At 36.2% G+C, this 17,490-nt stretch overlaps 1 protein-coding gene across 1 annotated transcript in view; it reads left to right on the forward strand.

Annotated features, from left to right (window-relative positions):
- KCNC2 (potassium voltage-gated channel subfamily C member 2) overlaps positions 1-15,250 on the forward strand; it is a 200,483-nt gene extending 185,233 nt beyond the window's left edge. The window contains exons 3-4 of the mRNA XM_035002116.1: positions 3,802-4,729; positions 12,935-15,250. Of these exons, the coding sequence (XP_034858007.1) occupies positions 3,802-4,729; positions 12,935-12,996 (990 nt within the window). The 3' untranslated portion in view covers positions 12,997-15,250. The remainder of the gene's footprint in view (positions 1-3,801; positions 4,730-12,934) is intronic.
- Positions 15,251-17,490: the final 2,240 nt, after the last annotated feature.

The raw sequence follows: 17,490 nt of genomic DNA on the forward strand, positions 1-17,490 counted from the left end.
ATGCTAATAAAAATATTGATAAATTCAAGTTCCAAGTGACTTGTAAAAACAGACAACTTTTGATTTTCAAAGTTTTGTGTCTTAGAATTATATATAGAGAGAGGCTGAGTTGCTTTGTTTACTCACCAATACTTGTGTAGAAGCCAGAATTATGTCACAACACACACACAAAGACACACATACACTCACGCACACAGGCACAAACGTCCTATAATATAAGAGGTAGTGAATTATTTTTATTAAGGTTTAGGAAGATTCTACAAATGCTTGTAATTTAGAAACTTCTCCAATTCATTTAATAATGAGTTATCAACCTTGTATTATCAAGTTGAAAACACAGTGAAACAGTGTTTTTCAAACTTTAGTATGTATAGGAATCACCATGAATGCTTGTTAAATGCAAATTCCTTCTCCCCAAACAAAAGAATCTGTGTCTGATATCTGGTGTGGACAGTGAGGAATTCACATTTGTGTAAGCTCTCCAGGTATGTTCTAATAAATATGACCAAACTCCTTTTCTAGGTATATGGGTGGGCAAAATGGGCAGTTTAACAAGATGATTCATGTTACTTAAATTCCAACCACCAAGTGTGGTGGTACCTTCTGACTCTCTTGACCTTTTTCTGACAACATAATAACTCATTTAATGAACATAAACGTCAGGTTCTAGTAGTTCTCATTGAGATACTAATGATATATTTTTAAAGTATACTAAAATATATATAATAATGATTTCTAGTGTTTACATAGTGCTTTATATTAAAAACCACGTTAACATATATCTTTTCTTTTTACTGCATTCCAAACAATGGGGCTGATACAATAATTTAAGATAAGTGAATTCTATCACTCTCCCAATAGGCCAACAAGTCTAAAGGAGTACCATCAGCAACCAAACTGCTCTAAAGTCACCTTACAGCCTCATTTTAAAACCCAGGTAATATTTCTGGTTTATTTATAGCTCTTCAGAAAAAGAGGTTAACTTCGAAAAAGTCAGGGTCTCTGTGCTAGGTTGGGCTTTAATCATGACAATTCGTGCAGAAGAGGCAGATTTGGAAGGACCTGCTTCTCCTGTGGTGTTTCAGTAAAGGCATCACTTGAGAAAGTGAGATGGAAAAAGTCCAGACTTTTTGTTAAAACTTCCTACTGTGCTATAGACCAGTCTCCCCTTTCCATCGGGTCAACCTTCATTTATCCCTCAAATTTCAGTCTGCAGTTATTTTGTCAGAGGTTTCTATGACACCTCAGTCTTAAAATAAAGCCCCCCTTTTTTGATCCTTTCTATCCTTCATTGCATTTATCACAATTGTAATTATATAATTTTTGTGTGGTTAATTATTTAATGCCTGCGTCCCTAATAGATTGTGAATTACTCAAACACAGGCACAGTGTTTTGTTAACTACGGTTACATTAATGCCCTCATCCTGTGGCCTGGCATAGAGAAGCACCTAATTCGTACTTGCTGAATGAATAAATGAAGAGTAGGAAAATGTACGATCGGAAAAGATCCCAGTGTTTTGTGTTGACAAGCATCAAAGTACACTCGAAAATTGTCTTTGTTGTATGAGAGGTAGGCTGGGAAGCTAGAACAGATTCTGGAAGAGCAATGCTGGGAAGTCCCAATCAATTCACTACATGAATGTGGGTGGACAGAGTTTGAGACTGCAAAGTTAGCTGAAAAAATGCTGACTGAAGAACACTAGAAGCATAAAATAAAATTGCAGCTTACTTTAACTGCCTAGTATTCTGTACCTGCCTCATAGATAGAATGTGTGCACTAAAACTTTTGACACTCAGTCTGAAATGCTGGAGACTAGAGTGTGGGGAGTCGCTTGGTGGGGGAGTCAATATATATACACCAGGAGGGCTCTAAAGACAAAAAAAGATTTCAGGGGGAATCAGAAACAAAGGTGACTCTCAAATCTATAGATAAAATTGTGATCCGATTAAGAAGTAATGCATGAATCAAGGATAATTGATTCTTCTTCCGAAAGATATCATCTTTTAAAGTATCTAAAAGGTCTTAGCGATCCTGTTACGACAAGTAGTTGATTTTAACAGAACCATATATTTATTTGTACAAAGAGAAAGCTGAGTGAGAACATGTTAACATCTTGCATTATGTCTGGGAAAGATATTAGTGAAACCATAATGTCAAAACCAAAGGAAATGGGAAGATATGCATGGGGAAATAAGTCAAAGCCATAAAAATGGCATGCTGTATAATACTATATGAACAATGTACTCACTGCTACATTGCATAGGAACAACTTCAGAATTTGAGGTGGTTCTTTAAGGCAGATAATCACCATCCTGAGATTTTTTTCATCCTTTTGTATATCGCTTACATTGAAACTCTACCAGGAAAAAATGAGGTAGTTTTCAGTCTCTTCTTGAAACTTAGATCTTTTCAATGGCTTGATGAGGAATAGGTATTAGGGGACAGGTTTGAGATTTGGATACACCCTATTATTTCTGAAAAGGGCTATCCTGCACCTGACTGATGACCTCTTGCTCCTAAATGATTACTTAATTTGGATATTCAAGAGGCAATCTCTTGGCGCTCATTACGCGTGCTAAATCTGAGAGCATTAGCAGAGAGCACTAGGAATCTGCTGGCTTCTTTGGAAGCCTCTGGTACCGTCTGCAACAGTACCATTCACTCAAACTGGGTGTTAAGTTTTCAGATCTTGAATATTAAGAAGTATGCGACCCCAAGATAAATAAATTTTTCAACATACTTGTGTTCAACAAGCAAGAGTTTGGTAGTTAACAAAACAACTGGGGGCGAAACTTGTCAGGTTAGTGTCTTAGTTCTATCACTTTGTGTCTTATGACTTGGAAAAGTAGCTTAATTTCTGTGTGAATATTGCAGAACTGTAAAATATGGTAGTCATAGTGCTGTTATGAGTATTGATATGAGTTAATTATGTAATTTGCTTTTATGAGTGTCTGGCACTAGTAAGAACTATGTAAGTGAGAGCTTTTATTATTATTCTGTGTTAGTAGATGTGTGTATTCACATATTATTGACTGAAGAAATGAAATAAAAACTTGAATAAAAAAGAAACCCTACAGTTTTATAGCATTTTCCTCTAACACTTGGAGTTCTTTTTCAGGTGAGAAAGAAAACTGTCTTTTAATTTGTTCCTTAATTCTGTTTCTCTGTCTTCAGTCTTGTTGCCTACTCTTCATCTCTAGATGGTTCTTTTGGACAAGTCTCCACCTTAAGTTGACACAATTTAACTGTAACATAACTCAAAAAAAATTTTTTTTCATGTTCATACCTCATAACAACTTGAACATTTTATTTATGGTTAAAAATGCATGTGGCTTCCAAATTTTCATCAGTGTGGACTGCACCTTGTATTTATAGATGTAAAACATGATCTAATACATGAAGATTTGTAGGATCAGAAACAATATCTGGAGCCACTGTGTACATTTATTATTTTTTTTCAGTCTATTGCCCTTTAACATTGTTTTGGATTGATTGTTATGCTCTCTTAACAGGTATATTTTCTTATTCAAAAGAGTCAAGAAATTATTTTTCAACATAAAGCAAAAGGTTTTACCTATATAAGCAGAAAACAGAACTTGAAACACATTACATGTGCAACTCTAATTAATGATACCTACGCATCTCTTCTTTCACTCGAGTGACATCCCAAGCAAAATTTCCAAATATGTTTTTATTTTTTTTCATCTGCAGGGATCGATGCTCTTAGATTTGGATCAAAGTATACTATAGTTCAGATCACTCTCTGTTTCTTTTTTTTATTTCTTCTTTTCCCCTACAGTTTATTGCTTTTGCTTCTTTATTCTTCATCCTGGTTTCAATCACAACCTTTTGCCTGGAAACACATGAAGCTTTCAATATTGTTAAAAACAAGACAGAACCAGTCATCAATGGCACAAGTGTTGTTCTGCAATATGAAATCGAAACGGATCCTGCCTTGACGTATGTAGAAGGAGTGTGTGTGGTGTGGTTTACTTTTGAATTTTTAGTCCGTATCATTTTTTCCCCTAATAAACTTGAATTCATCAAAAATCTCTTGAATATCATTGACTTTGTGGCCATCCTACCCTTCTACTTAGAGGTGGGACTCAGTGGGCTGTCATCCAAAGCTGCTAAAGATGTACTTGGCTTCCTCAGGGTGGTAAGATTTGTGAGGATCCTGAGAATCTTCAAGCTCACCCGCCATTTTGTAGGTCTGAGGGTGCTTGGACACACTCTTCGAGCTAGTACTAATGAATTTTTGCTGCTGATAATCTTCCTGGCTCTAGGAGTTTTGATATTTGCTACCATGATCTACTATGCCGAGAGAGTAGGAGCTCAACCTAACGACCCTTCAGCTAGTGAGCACACGCAGTTTAAAAACATTCCAATTGGCTTCTGGTGGGCTGTAGTGACCATGACTACCTTGGGCTATGGGGATATGTACCCCCAAACATGGTCAGGGATGCTGGTGGGAGCCCTGTGTGCTCTGGCTGGAGTGCTCACAATAGCCATGCCAGTGCCTGTCATTGTCAACAACTTTGGAATGTACTACTCCTTGGCAATGGCGAAGCAGAAACTTCCAAGAAAAAGAAAGAAGCACATCCCTCCTGCCCCTCAGGCAAGCTCACCTACTTTTTGCAAGACAGAATTAAATATGGCCTGCAACAGCACGCAGGGTGACACGTGTCTGGGCAAAGACAATCGGCTTCTGGAACATAACAGATCAGGTAAGGCACAATTTCAAATGCATGCCACTAAACACTTTATAGACCAGTATGTCCCTCAGGTAGAAGGCAACCATTTTCATCGTCTGCAAATGTTCCTGAGTTTTCAGTTCTACCCCTTCACAGTACATGTGTTTGTGTCAGGCTTGTAGACAGCTAGACTGTAGCTTTTCTCAGTAAGATTCCAAGTAGAAGCCTGCATAGCTGGTCTATAGAGTTTTCCTGCTTTAGTGGGAATGCCCTTTGCTGATGGTGCCAATATTTTCTTTTGCCTGTTTGTTGCTTTTGTGCCAATGTTTCTTTGTTCCCCTGCACGATGTGATGGTATGATACTGACCATTTTCCATCTTTCATTCTCGAAATGTTGATTTCCTTATCATTTGGCTTGGTGTGTTTGTCTCAGTTTTATCTCTGCCACGTGGGCCCATGCATCTCAACCTATTTCACAAGAAGCAGTTACTTAAAAAGAATGGATGCTTATATTTCAATGGCCTGAACACCAAAAAGGTGATATGGAAGATAGCCTTTTTGATAATAAAAGTCATTCCTAGCAATTTTCTAGAGGATTGATTAAATTTTCATTATTAACTTAGGATATTCAGTATAATACCTTTAGATTGGGTAAGATGCTATGTAATATAATAAATTCACCATTTTCCTGGAGGTAGATGATCTGCTTTGTCTTATCAATGGCAAAGTTGAACTTCCCTGTGGATTTCCTTTTTTACACACCATGCATTGGGCTCTGTTCCCCTCCCAAACTGAATTTTGGGTGATCTACTACTGAATCCCTACCCCTCTCCATTGCCATAGTTAATCTGGAGGACACTGACTGTAAATTAATGTTCGTTTTGCCACAATGATAGTCAGTAATGTGCTCTCTACTCTATTGTGTCTGGTACAGATGAAATATTTTATAGATTGAATGATTTAATTACCTTTCAGCCCACTCTGAAAATTTAAGATATGTGCATTCCCTATAACGTAGATATATTTAATCTTTTTCTTGTAGAAAAATGACTTATGGTAATCCCATGTGAATACTTTCACATGATTTTGAAATAACACCAATTACACAAAACAAGCAAACAAACAAAAAAAAAGGCAGGTAACATTTTCATAGGTTCCTTCATTAGCTTCCAGAAGTTTATACAAAGTAAATGGGAAAAAAATGTGGCTGGAACTAAACTGCTTTTTAAAGATTTTATTCATAAAGATCCCTATGCTTACTTAGTACATTGTTCTGCAAATTCTGTCAATATATCTGAAAACTATAAGGCAAAGAATGTCTTTATGAAAGGTGGAGTTTAGTTGGTGTTGCTAGTCTCATCGGGCTGTTCTCAGAGTACCTGTGCATAGTCCTTGTGAAGGGCATGAGAAACAGGACACACTCTCAGCCTGGGTAAATAAATATTATTATAACAAGCTAGCATCTAGGCCAATAGGATGCAGATGTCTTTGGCAAGCATATAGAAGTAAACAGTTGTTTCAAGGGCACATTTGGAGAAGTTAATCTTATTCCACTGTTATGCTCAAAAATACTTTTCACTTCAGAGGAGACCCTGGACACAAAGTGAGTTTTGGGATTATTTTTATTAAGATTTTTTTGGAAAGTTGCTTTCTGCAAATATTATAAGCATGTGTCTTAAAGAACTCCCAAACCAAATACGTACCTAGGAGTTTTTCCTTAAATAGGTTCCACTTTTAAAGATTCTTATTCACAATAACTAGATAGCATGTCAAAAATCGTAAGATATTAATGTGTGTGCTACGTCATTATCACACTTATTTTGAGTTTATATTAGTTCTGTGAAAGTCCATTTCCTGTTAGGTAGAATCCAAAATGCAATTAAAACTTCCCAAAGAACATTTCTCTCCTCAACACATTTCCATTTTGCTCCATGTAAATTTTTGTAATGAGTGATGAAAACCCTTTTTCTTACCATGATGTGATTATTGTGTTTTGTATATCGAGTGACTGTACTATGGACATTCCGTGTAAACTCTTTGTACTGTCTCATTTCCTCATCCATCACTGTCTGTCAATGGGCATGGTGCTGTGACCAGTGTTATCAGGTGACGACAGTACAGGAAGTGAGCCGCCATTATCACCCCCAGAAAGGCTCCCCATCAGACGCTCTAGTACCAGAGACAAAAACAGAAGAGGGGAAACATGTTTCCTACTGACGACAGGTGATTACACGTGTGCTTCTGATGGAGGGATCAGGAAAGGTAGGCATGCAATTTAATCAGCTCCTAACAGGTGACTTAGAAATTAAGTGCTACAAATATACGGAGTGATATAAATGCTTTTTCGTCATTTTCTAGGAAAGCCTGCATGCAATGTTCTCTTGCATTCCTCATCACCTCTTTTCTCATTATAAACATTAAAGTGCATATCATAACAGCCTACTTGATTGTCCTATCTGAAAGGCATTTCACCCTTATTTCTTTCTTTATAGTTTTGGTTTCCCTTAGTCTATGGCAAGAATTGTAATGGGGTATTTAAAAATTAAGTCACTCAGCTAATTTCTTTAATATAATGTACTCAACAGTCCTTAAAAGTTATCTTTTTAACTACAGGTAATAAAACTCACTAATTGATTCTATGCATATATTTGATAAGTAATTGATAAAACAATAAGGCTTTTTTTTCCCCCAAAGAAAAGTTTTAAACACACTGTAATTAAGTCTCTTATCCAGTATTTATGCAGTTTTTGCCATGAATTATCTGAATGTCAGAAGACCAAAAGGTCCAACATCCCTGGCCATATAGAATAGTATACCCCATAACTTGAAAGGCTACTTATATACTTATAAATTGTGCTACAGAATTTCTTTTTGAGGCAATAATACTTTTACGTTTATTACTGTTTTCAACCCACACTCAACTGTGCCTGGCACACAGAAGACAATAAATGTTTGTTGAATGAATAAATTTTGTTGGGTAGGCATACTGGTTAAGAAATATAACAGAATATTGAATCTCCACTCCATCATGTCCTTCCAATTTTCTAGATGATGACACCGTCTGTGACTGTTCCCTAGATACTATTTTTTGTTTTTGTTTTACGTAAACTTGACAGATCTCAGGACAATTGGACCCTTTTTTCCCTCCTTTAGGAACTTTGTGACGTCTATTACCCACCCTTGTCCAAGGGCTGATATGCTCTTTGATTACCTCCTACTTTGATAATTCCGGTTGCTTTATTGCCATGGTTCTCTTTCTCTGCTTATTGACCAAATAGAGAAAGAACTATAATAATTTCTTATCCAATGGACTGAATTTTAATGAAAAGCCACTCCGAAACTTTCATATTAGTGCAACTGCATTAAAAATACTGCACTTTTTTTTGCTATTCATTGTAGTTTCTCCCTATTGAATACTTTAACATTTTAAGCCTTAAATATTTATTTTGTGATGTCTTCTCTTTGAAATGTCTCATTACCCATATTGTACTTCTCTTTCATTGCTTCTGAACACTTTGTATTGTCCTTTCTGTCTCCATGCCTTTGAGTCTCAAAAGAGAAGACAGATTCTTCTTTTCTTTCTTCAGTATGTAATATTTTACATACTTCTTCATTTCAATTACTTCTGTTCCTCAGCATCTATTATTTGCACAAAATGTATTTCAATGATCTGAATAGATTTATTTGGTTGTTTGCTATTTTACATTTAAATATTAAGTGCTAGAACAATTTTTAAAATATTTTATGAAGATAGTTAATGTCCTATCATAGTACTTAAACAAAATATATATACATACATAAATAATGATTATAATATGTAACTAATAATTTCTTGTATAGAACATTATATTTTAAGTACATTACGTATCTTTACTCACTATACGTATATATGTATTTATATGTAATACGTGGTTACATTCACATACATTTTTGAGCATCACTTAATAAATTATCACATGCAATATTTATACTAACGCTGCATGTTTAAGAACTTAGCTAAAATTTTTTCCTTCCACTCTTAAACAATACTTTGGATTTTAAACTGTCAAAGATGATCACATAAGAAAAAATACTTTGTAAATTATAAAGCACTATGTAAATATAGAATTTTTCTGTAAAAAGGCAAAGTTTCATGAGCAAAGCAATTAATAAGATATTTAGTTTCTATAGAGAAGTTATACATGAAATCTTATTTCACAAATGCAAAATTCTGTTTATCAATGAACATATCTTTGAAAATTCATCTATGGGCTTTTAATCTTTGTCATTTCTCACCCTAATCAAATTTCTTTTTCATTCTTGCTTAATTACTTTACACCTTGTGTTTTTTCTCCCAGGCCTTGTAGCATTTTTAGTTAATTTCACTTAATTTTCTTAGTGTGTTGTCTTGTTATGTTTATCAGGAACCCATTCATTTCTTCTCTTGTTCCTTTTTATGTAGATTATAGATTTCTCCTATTCTTAGTCAGACATATTTCCTATATGATACCTTTTTTATCTTTCAAGTTGGTCTCTCTACTGATTTGATTTTTAGAGTTCTGAAAATTCTCCCCTATATAGATGAAAAGAAATTACCAGATTCCTACTGAATTCTTTTTCTATCAACAAATATGAATATAGTTGGGCATACAGTAATAAAATTTATGGATTCCCCATGAGAGTGAACTCTCAATACTTGGAACCTATGTTTTTATTTATGCAGTAGTTTTTAGGAAATCATCTTTCATACACAAAAACATACCCACTGATAGTGCATGGATAAGCAGTTTCAGTATTGCCCCAAATAAGCACATGCTCTGTGCACCATGTATTTGGATGTCGATTCCAACTAGGTTCAATATTGTTTATTCTCATAAATTATATTTTTAACCATTCCACTCAATAAAAATTTGCTTAAGCGAAAACCTTATCAAATTTTCTATCACAAATGAACCTGCAGAATAAAAAAAATACATTCTTTAAAAGAATAACTTATAATTTTACTAATTAAATACTTGTTATTAAATTAGAAGGGAAGTCTTTTCAAATGAACACTGAAATTATAATTATTAAAAATAAAAGGACTTATAAACAGAATGGGTAATATTTATATTGAAGACTGTAATTCAGAAAAATAATTGAACATTTAGAATGGCAACCAAGATTTACATATAACTAGTGTAATTGATAGAAAACTGTCAAGAAAACTTTTACCTTTTGGAGGTCCTGTTGGGAGCTTAGAGGTTGTAGGAGACAAAATGTAAATTTTTGTAAGGATGAATGATTTATAAGTGTTAACAACCTCTCTGGTTCATGCATATTCACCAGTTTACTTTTAATCAAACCAAATCAATCTTTATAGTGTAGTTTGCATCTTTAGATTACATGGTCAACTAGGATAAATCTTCCTATAATTCCCCAAGTTATATTTCCAATCACTTTAGAGAAGAGCAGTAACACCTAGCTCTCCAGGCACACGGAGGTCCCTATGTAAGGATAAATTATCTGCAATTCTTTTTTAATTATTTAAGACATCATCTTATTTTTTTTTAAGATTTTATTTATTTATTTGACAGAGAGAGACACAGAGAGAGAGGGAACACAAGCAGGGGGAGTGGGAGAGGGAGAAGCAGGCTTCCCACTGAGCAGGGAGCCCGATGTGGGGCTCGATCCCAGGACCCTGGGATCATGACCTGAGCCGAAGGCAGACACTTAACGACTGAGCCACCCAGGCGCCCCTAAGACATCATCTTATTAAGTATTCCATCATCCACTGGAATAGGATGAAACATATATCACTTCCTGCGTTTTTTTATCTCCGAATGCTAACAAAACATATTGGCGGAAAATTCTCTCGTTAGCAGAAATTATGTCCTAGAGAACCTTACTATGGTTAATGGATGGCATAAATTTCCATCTACAAAAATCTCAGGACATCAAGCATGCTGAAAGTTTATGTGTGTGTGGGGAGGGATGTTCCTATTCAGTGCAGCTTCACCCCACAGTAGACCAGTTACTGCAACCCACGTCCATCCTGGTCTCTGGGCCCTGATAAATCAAATAGTCACTAACTCGCTTAATTTCTCCTTTTCTAGTGAAAGGAGGAGAGAGAGTATTAGCTTCTTCCCCAGAAGTCCATGAAAATAGAGAATTAGAAAAAGAAGTCGTTGAGAGGAACATGGGGAAGCACAAAAGGCCCATTTTCTTTCTCAGATAGTCATCATGCACACTGAGGGCCGCTAGGAGCCAAAGGAATGTGCCCTAAGTCTAAGGGATAACAAAGTTCACTGAAATTGGATGTCCTTGCTCAGCTTTAACTGCCCAACAGAGAATTTCATTTCCTGGTTCTACAACGCTTTTTTTCAGTGGGCCTGTCAGAACATTTATTTCCTGGCTACTTTCTCAGTCAATGGTTGTCCTGCTCTTAAGACAGTTCACTTCTAACTTTGCAGTGTGCCATCCACCCCACTTAACCACCTCTCATCTTTTCTAATAACTAGTACTACAGTATATGAGTCCTTCCAAAGGTGACCTTGATGAGGATGTTGCTTGAGTGGCTAAGGAAAACCACTGGGTTAAAGCTTGTGAGATGGATCTTTTAGTCTGTAAATCCATGACTATCACACACGAATGATTAGAATGCGAGATGATAGAAAGAAAAAGTGAATCAAGATCAAATAGTTCTCAATTCCTGGCAGTGGAGAGCCAACTGAAAACATCAGATAACCAAGTTCAGACTCTAATTCACTGAATTATGACTCAACTTATATTTCATTTCATTTCTTTTTTTTTTCTTTCCTTTTTTTTTTTTAATCCCAGGAACTAGAAATGGGCATTCATTCCACATTGCCTAGATAATGGCATCCAATGCCATTATTTGAGAATCATCCTTTTAATACTGTAAAGCTGGCAGATTAAATATGCTTGAGAAAAAAAGTCATCCACTTAAAGTTAATCCTGCTTATTAGCTTAGTAAATAACAAAAAATGAAAAGAAAAAACAGCCCACTTGTTTTTTTTTTCAGAAGCATATTCTGAAATGTAAAAATATTAGCCAAATTTATATCTTACTTAAGTTGCTTTGCCTAATTCTTAAAAGATTTCTAGTATTTATGCCAAAATGACATCAATGCAAAATATAATTTGGGAAAGAATAAATTTTGAAATAGTACAACTATAATTTGTGATAGCTGGTTTAATCTTCTGGGAATGACAGCGCTAGTGAGCTTTATTATTTTTTTAAGTTACAAATGGTCTCAATATTGAATTCTTTGTAAAAAAAAAAAAGATTATTCCTTGAACTCAAAATAGCACTTTTGATTATCCTGCATGGTATTGTTTGTCTATGTTTATTTTCTGGTTGAATTCAACTGATGTCTGTGCCTTTTTTCATAAAAGGATATGAAAAATCCCGAAGCTTAAACAACATAGCGGGCTTGGCAGGCAATGCTCTGAGGCTCTCTCCAGTAACATCACCCTACAACTCTCCTTGTCCTCTGAGGCGCTCTCGATCTCCCATCCCATCTATTTTGTAAACCAAACTGCATCAGTCGGCTAAATTGTATGAATTCAAGTACTGTCTACCCCATAATGGAGATAATTAAATGTAGACTTACTCCAGGCTCCATTAAATACAGTTTAAATCCTGCATGATACTACTATTTGAAGTCAGAAATGCCACTTGGGTAGCTAACAAATCTTATCCTGGCTTTAAAGATGACCTAAAGTAGTGCTACTTCTCCATGTTAATCGCCCTGGTCTTCTTTCGCAATAAAATGACAGATAGTGTCAGCTATTGGCCAGTACACTAATACATAAACATATCTTCAGGGAGATACATTTAGAACAGTGTGCTTCCTAATGCCAGTCACTTCATTGGACCTTCATTTCTCGTGACTCTTAACCATTTTGAAGATGTTTGGGATCCTCTCTTGATTGCACACGACATGACTCTGGTCAGCTCATTTGCATGGACCATCTTGTCTCTATCACCTGAAAGCAATGTCACAGAGTCCGGGGACTGTGGATGGCTCAGGATATGTGTACTTGCATCGAACCATCCTGCTGATATGAAAGCCCTGGTCAACTGTTCTGCACGTGGAATTGTGGGGCAGGGAGGGCGAGTGTCTCCTTGGCATTTTTTTTTTCCTTATTCTTTGAAAGAAATATTTGTCTTAACTAGTTTAATTTCTTGATTGATTTGCTTTTCTTCAAAAATGCTGTATTGGAGTTCTGAATGTCTCTGGTTGTTTGCACACAGATAACTGCAAAGAGGTTGTCATTACTGGTTACACGCAAGCTGAGGCCAGAGCTCTTACTTAATGGCTTGGGGAAGGCACAAAACATGAGAGAAAGGTAACTGCCGGCCAGGCTTGCATTGTTTAGCCACGAATTGCTGCTTGGTACTTGAGTCATATATATATATATTTTTTTTAATCCCAGGATTTGTCATCATTTTCAGAGGCAAAGTGCCAAATATCACCCAAAGCTCTCATGTCACTTTTCTTTTTACCCCCTTCCTTTATTCTTATTTATTGATTTTTGTGCAAACCTCAAAGATTATCATGGTTCACAGGAGGCTTTTTTTGACCAGCCTTAAATTTCTGACTCACAGGATTGATCAGATTTTCAGGCAGTGTTTAACCAGGTGCTTTGTCCTGTATGTTTTTCTGTCTGTCTGTCTCAGCTCCCTGTCTTATATGTATATGCCATCTGTCTTCATGTAGCACAGAAATGCCTTGATAAGATGTTCACGATTTTAGTCCTGGGTCCTCTCCCCTGCCCCGGCCTTCTCCGCTCTTTGGAACAGCCTCTCTGCTTTGTGTACAAATGAATGACGCCCTGTAGACTACCTAAGCTAATCGGTACTGTGAACCTTTTTTGATAAGCAGGATTTAAGCAGCAGTGTCACCATCACATTGGTTGCTTGCTGCACTGTCAGTTTCTACTACCTAGCAACCAGCATTCATCACTACACTCCAGCAAAACCGCGAGGGAGTTTTGTTCAGTCCAAGTGGAAGAAATTCTGTTTACAACATCCCTGTGAATGCACTTGCGATAGTGTGTCTGGTGTATTGGGCGCGTGAGGGAAGAAAAATGCCATAATATAAATCGAGGGATAAACAATATTTCTAAGGCATTCAGGATCCTTGAGACTGTTGATTAACCCTTAATTCTCATGTTTATTTTTTTTTTTTTCGTTAGGAAGACAAATGTCATTTTTATTATTGGCCACATAACACCTCTTACTCTCTATCCCTAAGTCCTAAAGCATGAACTGCATGTCAGAGATCTTGTACAGCAACGGATTTACCCAGACGTACACATCTGATATTTAGAGATTCAGTGATCCTTTTAATAAGACCACACTTAGGAAGTTATAATGACGTATGGCGTTGTGGTAAAGGAATTAATATACCGTCTGGTGCTGCTATTATTGACTACAGTGTTGTACAGAATCTGTCATGGATTTCTGACTGCTGAAAAAGGGACAATGGGATTTAGCCACACCAAGGACTGTACCGGAAACAGACTTCTGCTGCTGAATGTGCCCTGATGCGACCAGGTAGCACTTGGAAGAGGTCCCTGCGTTTTTGCGAGGCATTTAAAGCTAGAAAAGGACTGTGGCTGGAACGCATTTGGTGCTCCCCATATGAGTGGTCTGCTGTGGACTGGCCAGTAGCTGTGAAACAATTGTGAACACCAACACGTGGGCATGGGTCGACAGCATCAGCCATCTCACATCCAAGGACGCCAAGTCCATGACCAATATCTTTGAAGCTTCAAGTAAGGCCCGTACCTCTGTGAATTGCCCCTCTGGGGCCTGCAGTAGATCGTGCTGTGAATCATACAAGGCAGTGATATTGGTGTAGTATAGACGTGTCCTAATCTCCCTTCTTTCTCCTTTGTTGTTTGAATCCATGAATATTGACTGTATCTTTTTTTTTTTTGTAAACCACTTATGTTATCAGCTTGTCTTTGTTGTGAAATTTTAGTGCCTATTTATCAAAACTAACCTGTTTTTTTGTCACATGTATGTTTAGTTCTGGAAAATCATTATGACTTTAAGAAAAAACTCACCAACATTATTCATGGGTTTAAGTCCTTTGTCATCGTTACCTCAATTATAAATATTACAGAAAATAAAATTCTGGCGATGAGAGTATTTTTTTATTAAATGATCAAGGAGTAATGTCAGTATATAGTAGAGTATTAATCAAATTATATCCTAAAATGTATATTTTGCATAAAAGAGATATTCTTCAATCAATTACTTTTTTGTGAGTTTTGTGGCAAACGAAACTTGTACTTGTCTTTAAAATTGTTGTAGTCGAAACTGTGTAAGAATTCTTCATCTTGCTTAATCAGTATTTCCAGAATCGATTAGTTCCCCTGGGATTCTGAATATAACATATAACCTAATTATGAACCTCTGTATCGTGGACCTTTTGTGAACATTTCAAGGTGCATGCACAACCTTGGCGATAACAGATGGATATGTAACTAACTGAAATTAAGAGAATAAAAGGCAAATAAGCTGGGGATAACCTTGACTCCTATCTGATTAAATTATTCATATTCTTTTCTTGGCTCTTCTCTTTGTTTTGGAATTTTCAACAGGCTGTACTATTTTTATGTTTCATGGTACCAAACCAGCCAGTCACACATAATACAAAGAATTTGGGATAAAAGGATTTATACACATACAGAAGTCTCACTTTCATTCAAGTCTTGGGCATGTAGCCAGTGTTTTCCTCTTCTAAGTGCTTTGCCTGCCTAAATTTCTCTTATAATTCTGAGATGAAAAATTATTAATTATGTTGCTCTCCAATATTTATATGGTACTTTATGACTGATACTGAATTTTCTTTCTTTTTTTTTTTTAAGATTTTATTTATTTATTTGAGAGAGAGAGAGCATGAGAGGGGGGAGGGTCAGAGGAAGAAGCAGGCTCCCCGCCGAGCAGGGAGCCCAATGCGGGACTCGATCCCGGGACTCCAGGATCATGACCTGAGCTGAAGGCAGTCGCTTAACCAACTGAGCCACCCAGGTGCCCCTGAATTTTCACTCATACTTTCCAACTTAATCATCACAGCAGTTCTGGAAGTAAATGTGTTTTATTTTCATTTTATTGATGGTGAAGCTAAGGATCAGAGAAGCAGAACTGTTTACTTATATTTTTGCCACAGATATTCTTCTCTGGCATAATTTCTTATGGTTTTAATATTTACCAAGCCTCTTGTAAATGCCTTATCTTCTAAAGATGGCTTCGGTCTCAACATTGGGTAATGGACCTCTGTTTGGCAGCATACCACACATAGCTAACATTCCATTATATTGTGGGGTTATGTGTAAATTTACCCTGTAAAATCTATGAAACTATCAGGATTAGGGGAAGGGTAAAATGAAAAAGAGAAACCAGGTTGGCAAATCCAACACTTTCTTATTATGCACCAATAGAATCTTTCCTACATCTAAAAATGCTCAGTGCTGATTATTAAGAGTCTATTAAGAAACTGAGTTAATAAAAGGGAATACGTCTAGATACAATTACTGATAAAGTGTTTTTAACGATGTAAACGATGTCAGAATGTAAGGTTTACTGTCAAGAGGAAAAATGCACAAGAAGGGGGAAAGAATGCATTTTAATAGATGATAATTATCATCAAATTTTGATTTAAAAATCAAGATTAAATAGTCATGAATTAAAAGTGAAGATACTCATTTCATCTTTGAAATAAATCACAAAACAGACTAATGGAATAGCAATAGTGAACTTATCTTGGAAAGAGACAATGAATATGTTAAAAGGCTATATTACAAAGCAGGGCCTCTGGAGGATTTATAGCGTGCTTGAAGACATTTAGAGCTAAATGAATCTGTTAAAATATTGAAATCCCTGGCAGTTTATGATGATTAAAATATGCGGCTTAAAATTTTTCCTTACTGACAAAAATTGTCTCCCTTCCAGTTTCCCCTGACAAAATTCAATTAATTGTTTAAATTCTTGAACATTATTAAACTATAGATATATATTAATTTTCTCTAACATGGATTCAGTATCATTAATATTGATCCTAAATTTAATAATTTCCTGTTCTCCCCTAAACTGTTTCAAAAATATATTTTTCATTATTGTCTAAAAATTAAATAATTGTATTGAATAAGCATTACTTGATTTTTTTCTTTAATTATCATACTGTCATTCAAAGTGATGGACCACTGAATGTGCGTTTTTAAAAAGATTTATTTATTTAAGAGAAAGAAAGTGCGTGTGCATGAAAGTAGGGGAGGAGGGGCAGCAGGAGAGGGAGAGAGAGAACCTCTGGCAGACTCCCCGCTGAGCACAGAGCAGGATATGGGGCTCCTGGTGGGGCTCCACCCACAACAGCCAGACCATGACCCAAGGAGAAATCAAGAGTCAGACTCTTAACTGACTGAGCCACCCAGGCGCCCCTGAATGTGCATTTTGAACAGCAAGATCTTCAAAGACTATGGCGACCTCATCTAGAATCCCGCATAAACTAATTTTATAAAAAAATAGATTATGTTTTAGAGCAGTTTTAGGTTCACAGCAAAATTGAGCAGAGAGCAGAGAGAGTTCCCATTTTCCCCTTGACCCCACACACCCACAACCTCCCCTTCTGTCTATGTCCCACACCATAGTCCTATATTTGCTACAATCTGTGAACCTATGAAGACACATCATTATCACCCAAAGTCCTTAGTTTACATAAGGATTCACTCTTGGTGTTACACGTTCTATAGATTTGTTAAACGTGTAATGACATGTATCCACAACTGTAGTACCATAAA

This window comes from Mirounga leonina, unplaced genomic scaffold (assembly GCF_011800145.1).
Source record: "Mirounga leonina isolate KUSES-001 unplaced genomic scaffold, KU_Mleo_1.0 Mir_126, whole genome shotgun sequence".
Lineage (NCBI taxonomy): Eukaryota > Metazoa > Chordata > Mammalia > Carnivora > Phocidae > Mirounga > Mirounga leonina.